The 13,579-nt window shown below is 38.9% G+C and overlaps 1 protein-coding gene across 3 annotated transcripts in view; it reads right to left on the reverse strand.

Annotated features, from left to right (window-relative positions):
- BUD13 (BUD13 spliceosome associated protein) overlaps positions 1-13,579 on the reverse strand; it is an 80,446-nt gene that overhangs the window by 47,898 nt on the left and 18,969 nt on the right. For all 3 annotated transcript variants that reach the window (XR_016393931.1, XR_016393932.1, XM_022559215.2), the window contains exons 6-9: positions 11,682-11,787; positions 11,188-11,326; positions 10,712-10,896; positions 10,392-10,473 (exon numbers count right to left, since the gene is read on the reverse strand). Coding sequence is in view for 1 of the 3 variants with exons in the window: in XM_022559215.2 (XP_022414923.2) it covers positions 10,392-10,473; positions 10,712-10,896; positions 11,188-11,326; positions 11,682-11,787 (512 nt within the window). In the remaining 2 variants the exon portion in view is untranslated. The remainder of the gene's footprint in view (positions 1-10,391; positions 10,474-10,711; positions 10,897-11,187; positions 11,327-11,681; positions 11,788-13,579) is intronic.

Below are 13,579 nucleotides of genomic sequence, written 5' to 3' on the forward strand. Positions count from 1 at the left end.
TTGACTCATGGGTTAATAATTTTAGTGACTAGATGAATGAGGCTGCCATTAACCAGGACAGAACACAAGAGCAGGAGCACGCTTAGAGTGGGGAAGGCTGATGAGTTCAGTTTTGAGTATGTTTGCATTTAAGATGCCTCAAGCACATATCAACAGAGGAATCCAATGCACAGCCAGATACTCCAGACTGAGGTGCAAATACAGATTTGGGAATCATGTCCATACAGCTGGTAAGTGAAGGTGTACTAGACTAGATTCAGCCAAGAGAGCACATGGAGTGAGGACAGCTAAGGGTTACAGATGGAGCCCTGAGAAACATTTAAGCAGGGGGCACAGAGGAACAGAAGTTCATAAAGGTGGCCGAGATGAAATGATAAGAGAAAATAACCAGAAGTAGGGTGTCATGGAAGTCACTACAGGGGTGAATTTCAAGGAGTGGCCCTCAACTCCCTTCTAATACCATGCACTTCGTCTTCTTATATAAACTTCTTGAAAGAGTCTTTATTCACTGTCTACTTCCTTATTTTTCATTCACTCATTGACACATTAGAACCTGGCTTTTGTTTCACTATGCTATGGAGTTAACGCTCTCTCAAGTCATTACTGATCTTCCTTATTGCCAAACCCAGTGCTTTCTCCCTCTCACCTGATCAGTCACTAGGTCCTGCCATCTTATCACTTAACCAATTTCCCACTTCCTCCTCTCTCCATTCGTACTACTACTGTCATGGTTCAGACCTCCATCATCTTTAGCCTATCTACTGCAACAACCTTGTATCTTGTCTCTCTACTTCCAAATGTGTGCCTTGCAAATGCTTCGTGCGACTGCTACAATGCATCACCTATCTAGAACGTAGAGCTACTGTTAATCCACCAGTGGCTCCCCTCTGCCTCTAAGGTGAACACCAAGCTCCTCAGAAATGTTTCCAAGTCCTTCAGTGACCAGGCCCCTGCTTACCTTTCCAGCCCATCTCACACAACTCCATTTCACACTTACTGCTATCCAACATCAAACTGCTTATAACAGGCCCCCACCCCACCAAACACTAGGATGTTCCGTATCCTTATGACCTTGCAATACAGGATGCTCTTCCTTAAATATACTTCCTTTCCTTCTTATCTTGGTTAATGACATCCCTTAAGACTTAGCTCATGTATCACCTCCTCTAGGAAGCATGCATTCCCTGACCAGTCTCCCAAGGCTGAATCTAACTACTCTTCCTCTGTGCTCCCAAGGCACCTTGAAAATCCTCTATAGTAATACTTAGCAAGTAGCACTGAAATTATTTACTTGTCTGTCTTCTCCTCTAGATAGAAAGTGAGTTGCTGTGCTCAAGGACCGTCTCTCACTAACTGTGAGACCCTGGCACCTAGTACATAGCTGCTTAAAATTATAATACATATGCTAAGTGCTACTGAACTGACTGGGATGACAGGCTTCCCTCTTTCCTAAGGCCTTCCCTAAGGGATCAGTTGGGTGAGTAGTGAAAGGGTGAGGAAGAAGGTAAGCTTATTATGAATGGCACCATCTCCAACCTTAGAAGCATGCATGGTGTTCTAGAGCACAAGGAAACCGCTGCTTCTTGTTTTGGGGAATAAGTACTTAAGAGAATCAACACTAATATGATCAAACAGACAAAAGGTCCTATGAATAACAAACCAAACCCTAAACAGAATCAAAAAAACAAACTGCAAGAGAACACACAGTGGAAAGAGATTTAGACCAAAGAATCAGATGCCCAAGGTCTAATTCCAGCTTTATCAGGTGAGCTGAAAGACTATAAGTTGTTAAATTTATCGGGGCCTCTGTTTCTCTTTTAAATAATGTAAGTTAGTTTAATTGACCTTATGGGTTTTTCTAACTGTAACATACTATAGATCTGTTTTAGAAATATCCACTTGCCAAAAACAGACAAAAGCAGAAAAGGCAATGAAAGACTAAATAATCAGAAAGAAAGCAAGGATGAGAAAGGGAACTAAAAGGAAAAATCTAGGAGAAAAGAAGAATGAGAAGTGTAGGAAAACTACTGGGAGAGATGGAGACAAATTATACCAGTTAAAAACCAGGTCAGGGAGAGTTCTGTTTTGGGTCCAGAAATTTGAAAAAAAAATAGAAAAAAGAAAAAAAGAATGAACTCAGTGTAGCAGGAGTATCTTTACGGTTGTGGCTATAAAAAGATCTACTTCTGGCTATACAGCAAATTAGTATTCTGAAAAACCCTCCTGTTACCAAAAAGCCGATATACAGTGTGCTGCAAACGAAAGCAGGAAAGGAGCCTGAAACCACAGCCACCCTGAGGATACCTGCCAATATCAGGAACTAGAGCTCTGGATTTAGATGGCAGCTTAAAGGACAGAAGATAATGACTTAGGCCCATATAAAGCAGAGTGGTAGATTCCAGTCATGGCAGAGAACTCGTGCAAACTAACCTACACTCAGAAAACAATTATAAAATCTGGACAAAATATAAAGATACGAGTATCTGAAAGTATTTGAAGGCATGAGACAGTGACCAAAAGCAGACAAAACTTGGGTGGGAGTCTGGGTGTCAGAAGAGATTTGTGAGGCTTTTTGCCAGAGGGCACTTCCCAAACTGCACAGCTCATGAAGGCAGAAAGCCACAGGCTTACTGGCTTAAGGTGTCAGTGCAGAGTGAGCAGAGCAGCTGGAAAATCAGGGAAGAAATACTGAAAGGGAGGGAGCTTCAAAAGGGATGAACTCCAAAATCTACATACAAACTGCGCCCAAATCTTTGGCTAACTGCTAAACTGTGCTTGTGCAGGGGAAATCCCCTTGGGCCCCATGAAAAACCAGCAGCTAGAAACTGAAAGAACTGAGCAGAAATTTTAGCTGCTGCCCACTGCAAAGAAGTTAGAGTTTGGAGTTAAAACACAGTCAAGTTAACTGTCTGCTGGAATAAAAATCAACACACTTCAAGGACTTCCCTGGTGGCGCAGTGGTTAAGAATCCACCTGCCAAAGCAGGGGACACAGGTTTCGAGCCCTGGTCCGGGAAGATCCCACATGCCGTGGAGCAACTGAGCCCATGTGCCACAACTACTGAGCCTGCGCTCTAGAGCCCACAAGGCACAAGTACGGAGCCCGTGTGCCACTACTGAAGCCCGCGCGCCTAGAGCCCGTGCTCTGCAACGAGAGAAGCCACCACAATGAGAAGCCCGCGCACCACAATGAAGAGCAGCCCCGCTCACTGCAACTACAGAAAGCCCATGCGAGGCAACGAAGACCCAACGTAGCCCAAAATAAATTAAATAAATAATTAAAATAAATTAATTAATAAACAAAATTAAAAATAAGATGGTTACACCATCTTATTAAAAAAATCAACACACTTCAAAGGAATATAAAAGAATTCAAAGTCTCTGCAATGTACCATTCATAATGTCCAGTATAACATTTTTAAGACCAGACATGTAAAGAAACAGTAAAATGTGATGAAACTCAAGAAAAAACTATGAATAGAAACCAATCTTGAGATAACCCAAATGCTCCAATGAGCAGACAGGAATTCAAAGCACCAATTATAAATATTCTCAAGGGAAAAAAATGACACATAATGAATGAATAGGTAGGAAATCTCAGCAGAGAAATATGTCAAATGGAAATTCTAGAGTTGAAAATATAATAAACTAGCTGAGGACTTCCTTGGTGGCACAGTGGTTATACTATAAAAATATAATAAACTAGCTGAGGGACTTCACTGATGGCACAGTGGTGCCCGCCAATGCAGGGGACACGGGTTCGAGCCCTGGTCTGGGAGGATCCCACGTGCCACAGAGCAACCAAGCCCATGTGCCACAACAACTGAGCTTGCACTCTAGAACCCATGAGCCACAACTACTGAGCCCACGTGCCACAACTACTGAAGCCCACGTGCCTAGAGTCCGTGTTCTGCTACAAGAGAAGCCACTGCAATGAGAAGCCCATGCACTGCAATAAAGAGTAGCCCCTGCTCGTCACAACTAGAGAAAGCCCACGTGCAGCAAAGAAGACCCAACGCAGCTAAAAATAACTAATAAATATATTTAAACTAGCTGAAACAAAAAATTCAGTGTATGAGCCTAATAGGCTAGAGATGGCAGAAGAGTCAATGAACTTGAAATCAGATCAAAAGAAATTATCCCACCTTAGGAACAGAGAGAAAAATAATGATAGAAAAATGAACAGGACTTCAGAGATCTGTGGGATAATATCAAGTAGTGGAAATAGTGTAATTGGAGAAGGAAAAGTGGTTTAAAAAAAAAGGAATTGAACAAAAAACAGCCAAATACCTCCCAAATGTGAAAAACATGAACTCATAAATCCAAAAAGCTCAACAAACTCAAAAAAGGATAAATACAAAGAAAACCACACCTAGGTACACCATAGTCAAACTGCTGAAAACCAAAGACCAGAAGGAAATCTTGAAAGCTGCCAGCAAATATATTATAATGCGTATATGTTGGGGTTAGGGGGTGAGACAATGAAACAAATGAAATCTGAGGGTTGACTTCTAATTGGAAACAATGGAGGCCAGAAAGTGATGAAAAGTCTTTAAAGGGCTGACAGAGCTGTCATAGAAGTCTGGTACTGTCAATCCTGAGTCCTCTGTGTTGGTTTGAAACCTCAGGAGTTCCCTGGGTAAAATCTGAAATTGGCCCCCATACACGGAGGACAACGAGAGACCAAAGAAAGAGGCAGATCACTCCAGATTGGCAGGTGGCAGGTTTAATAAGCAAGGGAACTTACATACAAGGTTTGTCTTGGGTGCAGGACAAGTGGTTCTCCACACCTGCCTGCGAGAACCTTAGAAGTTTAGAGGCCTTATATATAAGGGTTCAGTCCAGATGGTCCAGATGGTCTCAAAAACACCCTACTCTCTCAAGGCTATGTCCTTGAAATGGCTGCCAGTATGGGAAGAGTAGACAGGATGTACATTCCAAGGACAGGGGAGAGGTAAGGGCCTCCAGTTGCCTGGGTCCAGCTCACAGGTCAACCAGTGGTCACATCCTCTCGATAACCTCCCTCAACACTATGCCAGTGAAACAATCCTTCAAAAACGAAGGTGAGAAAAAATTCTCTAATTTAATAGAACTGTGCCAATACCAATTCCTGGCTTTGATAATGTACTATGGTTATAAAAGATATTATCATTGGGGGAAGTTGGGTGAATGGTACACTAATACACTGTACTATTTTTTCAAGTTCTTGTGAGCCTAACATTATTTCAAAATTAAAGCTGTTAAGAAACAAAGGTGAAATAAAGACATTTTCCTATCAACAAAAACTGAATTTTTTGCCAACAGACCTGCACTGAAGGAATATTAAAACTTCCTAATTTCTTTAGGAAAGAAGGAAGAGTACCAGAAATTGTAACTATGTGAGTAAGTACTAACAACTATGTATTTTTTTCTTTTGTTTTCTTAGTTTCTTAAAAAAATATATAACTGCAAAGTAAAAATTTTAACACTGTATTGTGGGATCTATACCATTTTTTATGTAATATGTATGAAAACAATAGCACTAAAAACAGAGGTTAAGTAGAACTGTAGTGTTGCAAGGTTCTTATATTTTATGTGAAATAGTACAATTATAACTCTCAGTAGGCTGTGATAAATTAAAGATACGTACTGTGATCCTTATAACACTGAAAAAAAAATTGCAGAAAGGTATAACTAAAAAGAAAACAGAGCAGTTAAAATTCACTACTAAATTCACACACCTAAAAGCCAAAACACTGACAATACCAAATGCCGGCAAGGATATGGAGCAACAGAAATCCTCACTCTCTGTGGTAATGTAAAATGATACAGCCTCTTTGGAAGACAACTGGCAGTTTCTTATAAAATTAAACATAATCTCAACAACACAATATAGCAATCATTGGGTATTTACCCAAGTAAACTGAAAACTATATCGACATAAAAACCCATACACAAATGTTTACTGCAGCTTTATTCACAACTGCTAAAAACTGGGAGCAACCAAGATATCCTTCAACTGGGGAATAAACAGACTGTGGTATACCCATCCAATGCAATACTACTCAGTGATAAACAAGGAATACAGTACTGATTCATGCAAGTACATGGATGAATCTTAAAATGCATTTTGCTAAGTGCAAAAGGTCAGACTCAAAAGGTTACACATTGTATGATTCCGTTCATGTAACACTCTGGAAAAGACAAAACTATAGGGACAGAAAACAACAGCAGTAATTATAAGGGGTTGGTGGAGGAGGTATAAATGACTAAAAAGAGACTTACACAGGAAATTTTAGAATGATGGAACTATTCCATACAGTACTAGGGTGGTGAATGAATGACTCTACTCATTTGTTAAATCCCATAGAACTATACACCATAATGAGTAAACACTAATATAAGTAAACTATAAAAGAAAAAAATTACCCAGGATGTTCGGGGGGGGGGGTACGGGGGCTGACTCTTTATGTTGGAAAATGGTATTTTGATTAGAAATTATAAGGGTAAGAACAAAATGAACTGCACATAAATGCTACACTCTAGATGGTAAATTAGTTTCTCATTTCTGAATTTCTCAATTTTGAAACTGTTTTACATGTGTCCTGGGATGAGCAAAATGGATGGTGGATGGTGGGTGCCAGGTTTCTCAATGTTGGGGAGGTAAGCAAAAAGGAAAGGTAATACTTGGTTAAAGTCAGTTACATCAACATGAACTCTTATTTATATATATATGTAAATATATGTGTATATATAACACACTTGCAGGTGGATAGACGCAGAAACAATTATAGATATGTGTGTATACACAGACTACTATACACGCATTAACTAGCTCTGTCTGCTGAGAGGGTCTAGAAACAATGACACCTCAGTAACAACAAGCACTCTAGCAGTTGGATCTTGGTTTCTAAATATCTTTCTCCATTAAAAGCAGCCAGGATTTCTTAGAGAAATGGCTACTTTAGGCACTGGGGCAGAGAAAATACAATATAAGCCTGAAGCACCTTATAGTAACAGAAAGTCAAAGAATGCTCAAAAAATAAAAGGATAGGCATGTAAAAGGGACACCTGAGAGAACTCCCAACGGCCAAGAACAAAACAATTTAAGCAACAAAATAAATAACATACTATTAGATTACTATACAAAGTATAAAATATACATGAGTCCATACTGATATAAACAAATGATTGAGCAAATAAATGGTGAGATGAAACAGATCTTCCTTACAGAAAAAGTCTAAATAATATATGTAGATATCCTTCTGTAGGTCTCCTTTTGAGTGTAAGCTGAACTCAGTTGACTCCCTTCCAGAGAAGAGAGTATGAAAGAAGAAAAACAGCAATTTTAAAGCAGAGAAACCCGGCAAACACTCACTACATTAACCCAGTGATCCAGGTTAACATTACTAGTGATGTCATGTGGATATCATGTAACCCCTAAAATGATGTGATGAGAAGGACACTCCACCACTGTGGAAGTCTTTCCAAAAACCCATAACCTCAGGCTAATCATGAGAAAAACATCAAACAAACTCAATTTGAGGAACATTCAACAAAAATACCTGACCATACCCCCCCAAAAAAGTGTTAAGGTTACAAAGAACGAAGAAAGACTGAGAAACTGACACAGATCAGAAGAGGCTGAGGAGACATGACAACTAAGTACAATGTGGTATCCTGAATTGCATCCCTGAACAGAAAAAGAACATTAATAGAAAACTGGTGAAAACCAAATAAAATCTGGTGCATTAATAATAACATACTAATGTTGGCTTCTTAGATTTGATTAATGTACCATGATAATATAACGAACAGTAACAAAACTGGATAAGGAGTTTACAAGAATTCTTTATACTATCTCTGCAAATTTTCTATAAATCTAAAATTATTCCAAAACAAAAAGTTTACTTAAAAAAAGAATACAAAAAAATTTTTTCAAAACACTACCCCAAGCAACTGCAAAATACACATTATCTTCAAGTGCAAATGGGCTATTCACCAAGGTAAACCATATACTGGGCCATAAAACATGCTTAATAAATTTCAAAAGATCAAAATATTACATAGTGTATTCTCTGACCTCAATGGAATTAAACTGGAAATCAATAACAATGAGATATCTAGAAAAGTCTAAATGTTTGGAATTCTAAAATACACTCATAAGTAAATCATGGCTCAAAGAATGAACCAAAAGGAAAATCAGAAAATATTTTGAATAAAATCCAACACACATTCCTGAAAAAAGACATTCCTTGGCAAACTAGGAATAGAAATTTCTCAACTCAATAAAGGAAATCTACAAAAAAAATTCTATAGTTTACAAGATATTTCATGGTGAAAAGGCTGAATGTTTTCCTCCTAAGGTTAGCAACAAGGTAAAATATGTCTGCTCTTACTGCTTCTACTCAACATTTGCACTGGAAGTTGTAGCTAGCACAATAAGGCAAGAAAAAGAAACAAAAGGCATCTGGATTAGAAAGGAAGAAGTAACACTGTTTATATTCACAGAGGACATGATCCTCTAGGTTCAAAATCTGACGGATCCTGCAAAAAAAGTCATTGTACGAAGTGACCTTTACTTCAAGGAAAGTGGCTGATAATATTGGTTGCCAATGATAAAATAGGAGCTTTCAAGCGTAAATTAGAATTTTGAAAAACTTGTACCCACTACCATGAACTCCTTTAGCTTCTAGTTATTTAAAGATTTTTGTGATGAGATCAAAGTTAATATTAATATGTATATATCATTATCTGATATTGTATATGAAATATGTCAACATTTGGAAGGTCTGAAAAACTCAGCAAACCAATGAACAGTAGATGATGTTATAAAATCATGCATGAGTAAAAGATCCATCCAAAATAGGAAAAAGACCAATGGATTTTAATCTAACAGTATGAAAAGCTTTTTGATATGGTTTCTGATTCCATATTACAAATAACCTTTAAGAAGCTACCACTTATTGAGTTTTTGTGTAGTATTAAAAAAAACCTAGGGCTTCCCTGGTGGCGCAGTGGTTGAGAGTCCGCCTGCTGATGCAGGGGACACGGGTTCGTGCCCCGGTCCGGGAAGATCCCACATGCCGCGGAGCAGCTGGGCCCATGACCATGGCCACTGAGCCTGCGCGTCTGGAGCCTGTGCTCCGCAACGGGAGAGGCCACAACAGTGAGAGGCCCGTGTACCGCAAAAAAAAAAAAAAACTAATACACCTTCCTTTTCTAACTACCTATGTATAAGGTTGAATTTTCTTCCTATATTTCAGCTAAACATACTGCAACAGGCTAAATCCTGATGTCTTCTTGTACACACTGCTATATTTAAAATGGATAACCAACAAGGGCCTACTGTATAGCACAGGGAGCCCTGATCAATATTCTGTAACAACCTAATTGGGAAAAGAATTGGAAAAAGAATAGATACATGTATATTTATAACTGAATCACTTTGTTGTACACCTGAAACTAATACAACATTGTTAATCAACTATATACCAATATAAAATTAAAAGTTAAAAAATAAAAATAAAATACAAAAAAAAAAGTCCTGATGTTTTCTATCAGCCCAGACATTAATGAGATTTGCAAGAATGTAAATCAAAGCTATCCTGAATCTCACTTTTTTTTTGTTTGAAAAATATAGTTATTTCTCTTTAAAAACAGAGTAACTATGTTAACGTAATGGCTTTTTTTAAAGAATTAATAAATACTTTTTAAACTTCTTAGTTTAATTTCTAATATGGTAAATATTAACAGCTATAACCCACATAAACAAAACTTTTTAGAGTCCTCAATAATTATTAAGAGTGTAAAGGAGTCTTGAGAGGACAAATTTTGAGAGTCACTGTGCTAGATGACAGAACAATGTCCTTTAGCAGGCAAGAGATGGGATCTAACATGAAGTAGAGGGACTGACTTTAGATAGGAGCATATACAGTTCATCCATGATAGCAGAAAGGAATTTAGTGCATGTGGGTACAGATATGGGTAGGTGAAAAGACAAGGTGGTAGGGGCAGTGCAACATTACAAGTAACTCACTCCTAAGGCAGTGAAGAAAAGATTCAAGGGCTACATTTTAAAGATACAACATATAAAAGGCTTCAGACTAGCACCTATCATTCATCCCCTCCAAACCTTAGAAAATATCATTAGAAGTGATCAGTGTCAAAAACAAAGGGTATCCTAGCTGGACCACCTGAGTTATTTGCCCAGAGCTTTGAAAAGGAAAAAAGGAAGGAGTATTCTAAGCATGGAAAATGAGATTTAAGAAACAGAAGCAACCAAACTGCATATTACTAACCTTGTGATTAGAGCAGAATATGAGGCAGAGTGTAGAATGATTTGAGAACAGTCAGGGAAGGTTCGGGTTAGATGGAAGAGAAAACAAAACTGTAGGAAATATTCAGGTTTACCTGTCTACTCCATCCCAGCGATATCCAGGCCAGATATTGAACCTGTTGGGAGGAGGTGCTGGGCCACTGTAGCGAGGTCTCACTAATGACAGGAGAGGGAGAAAAGTTAGTTACCTACGTAATTCAAATCAGAGCTGGATGGCAGTGGGAAAAAATTTTTTTGTACAGAAGTCTCTTGAGTTAAATCTAAATTCCCCAATACAAGAAATCTGAAATTGTATGGGAAAGCCTCCTTTGCACATAGCTATGTATCATCACCCTACTGATTTTCTCTCTTCACGTAAGTCACCTCATTCTCTGAAGATTCCCAGAAGGCTCACCTTTCTTATTCTTGTCCTCCTTGGCCTTATTCTTCTTGATAAGCTTGGCCATGGGGTCCCCCTCTCTTTCTTTTTCTCTCAGCATCCGATCTAGATCTTCATCATCAATATAGCGGGCCAGAGGCTTTTGCATTTCCTTCATTGCATCCTCCACATTTTGTTGCTGCTGCCGGCTCTGTGCAAGCCTAGACAAAAAGAACCAGGAGTGTCTGTTATCCTGTTTAACATTTCCACTCTTACACTGAGATGTACTGCTACACTTGGAGAACCTCCCCTTTCCAGCAGCCTAGGCCAAATACTGAAAAAGGTAAAACTGTTGAATACCAACTGGAAGTGTGGAATATATCAGTATCTTAGGAAGGAGACTGAGGACACTGAATTTCCCATTCCTGAAAACAGCTTTGAAGGCAGAAGAATAGAGAAATGACTTCCTCCGGTCACTGCAGTCTTGTTTTTCCTTTCAGTGGTTCTCTTACCCTTTTCCCCACTGAGCATACAGCTCATCTCTCTCCGAGTCCTTCTGCGCTTTTCTCCTCTGCTCTAAACGTTCCAGTTTCAAATTCCTCTTACGACCAGACTTATCTCGAAATACAGTTTCAGCATACTGGAATTCAGCTGCAAAGGAAAATTATACTTTTAAAGATAAACACCAGGTATCAAAATCAGAAATAATATTCTAACAGCTAAAATCAACCACTTGGGGTTCTGATGCTAGATAAGAACTTTCACAGCCAGACTACTAGTAGTCCCTACCAACATCTAAGTGCATATTGGTAATGATCCTGAAAATTAACATTTTTCAAGAAGGAAAAGAACCACTTGGACCCAATGAGAAGTTAAAATAATGCACAAAACCAGAGCTGAAATTTGACAGCAATTACAACTTTTAAATATCAGGTATAATAAGCTACATTAAAAAAAATAAAAGCTACAAGAGCCTCAACTGGTCTCTGCACTCTCACGTCTTTACCTTCAAATGCCATGGTCTCTTGGTCCCGTCTCTCGAGCTCCTGCAGCTCTCGCTGTATGTCAGTTAACACCAACCCAGTTTTAGCCCCAGAATACATGTGTGCAGCCTATGCAATGGAAAAGGGAGCATCCAACATTAATAAGATAATGCAGCAATAGACTCCATGGGTATACACAGTTAGGTGTATTTTTGTCTGATAATCAGCAATAACCAAACCAAAAACTCTAGCTTTATATTCTTATTACCAACCACAGGATTCACAAAATAGAAAAGAAATAAAACTGAATTTCATGGAAACTTAACAGTACTATCAAGCTTAAGAGTAAACAGAAACACAAACCAACAACATGCTAAAGGGAAGGCTAAGCATCTGTATTTCTGACTTTACAGCATATAAACTGCACACATGAAGACTCAGGTCACCTGATCAGAAACCTCTATCAAGCTCTAAGCCCTCTGGTAGAGATCAACACTGATAAAATATTTCATTTAAATCACAAAGTCAAGCAAACCTAAGATGCTGAAATTGTGGCTATATTTCAGGATAATGACAAGATATAACCAAATCGAAACTTCTTACTAAACTCCACTCTGTATCAAGATAACAAACCAACCCACAATCAATGTATATACTTATATCCCGATATCCTTAAACAATGTGCTAAATTAAATTTGATTAATAGTAAATTGCCCATGGACTAAGCAGATACATAAAAATGTCAAGGAGTCCAGCTGAAACACAGACCTCACTCTGTTCCCCAAAAGAGAAGAACCCTACTTCCTGGGCTAGGGACAGGCTGGTCTACCCTACCAGGACCACATGGGCTACAGAGAAACTTACCTGAAACGTCTGTGTTAGAGGAAACATGCACAGCACAGGCTCTATCATTCTCTTTCTTAATCAACTCACTGGAATAACACCTTTTTTAAAATTTTTTTTATTTTTTATTTTTGGCTGCGTTGGGTCTTTGTTGCTGCGTGCAGGTTTTCTCTAATTGTGGCGAGTGGGGGCTACTCTTCATTGCCGTGCCCGGGCTTCTCATTGCAGTGGCTTCTCTTGTTGCGGAGCATGGGCTCTAGGCATGCGGGCTTCAATAATTGCAGCACGTGGGCTCAGGAGTTGTGGCACACGGGCTTAGTTGCTCCACAGCATGTGGGATCTTCCCGGACCAGGGCCTGAACCCGTGTCCCCTGCATTGGCAGGCGGATTCTTAACCACTGCGCCACCAGGGAAGCTCTGGAATAACACTTCTTTACTAGTACTGGTGTTCTTTACAACACAATTACTCAGGGTTCATGCAGATTTGTTTTGCTAATTCAGGCTTCATCACAGATTTAAAATAATACAGAACACTTACTTCCCAGGTGATATGATTCCTAAAAGTCGTTTTATATCTTAAGTGCCTCTCTTTGAGCTCTGGAGACAGTCCAATTTATAATAGTAGACTGCTTATACTAAATGCTTACTTTGTCCCAGGCACTGTGCTAAGAGCTTTACTTACTGACTCATTTATTCCCACAAGAACCTTATGAAGTACGTACTACTATTATCCATATTTTAAAGATGAAGAAGCTGAGGCTTAGAGATATTATGTATCTTGCTCAAACCTCACAGATAGTACATATAAGAAGTACGATCCCAATATGTAATCTGTTTGACACAAGGTTCATGCTCCTAACTCCACTCTGTAAACTACATTCTCAGTTTATTCGTAAGAAACTAGGAAGTTTCTGTGGACCTATTAAAATGAAATTCATGGAACTGAGAGGATATAAAGGCAGAAGCTATTTAGGAAATCTGCTATTTGCAAGTTCACCTGGGCTGGGTTAGGCAGTCCTGACTTCAGAGAGAAGAAAAGAGCCCTAGAGGTCCTGTGAGCTAGATTTACTATGCTACT

Source organism: Delphinapterus leucas, chromosome 7 (assembly GCF_059928025.1).
Source record: "Delphinapterus leucas isolate spDelLeu-1000000601 "Yukka" chromosome 7, BTC_Dleu_Yukka2, whole genome shotgun sequence".
Taxonomy (NCBI): Eukaryota; Metazoa; Chordata; class Mammalia; order Artiodactyla; family Monodontidae; genus Delphinapterus; species Delphinapterus leucas.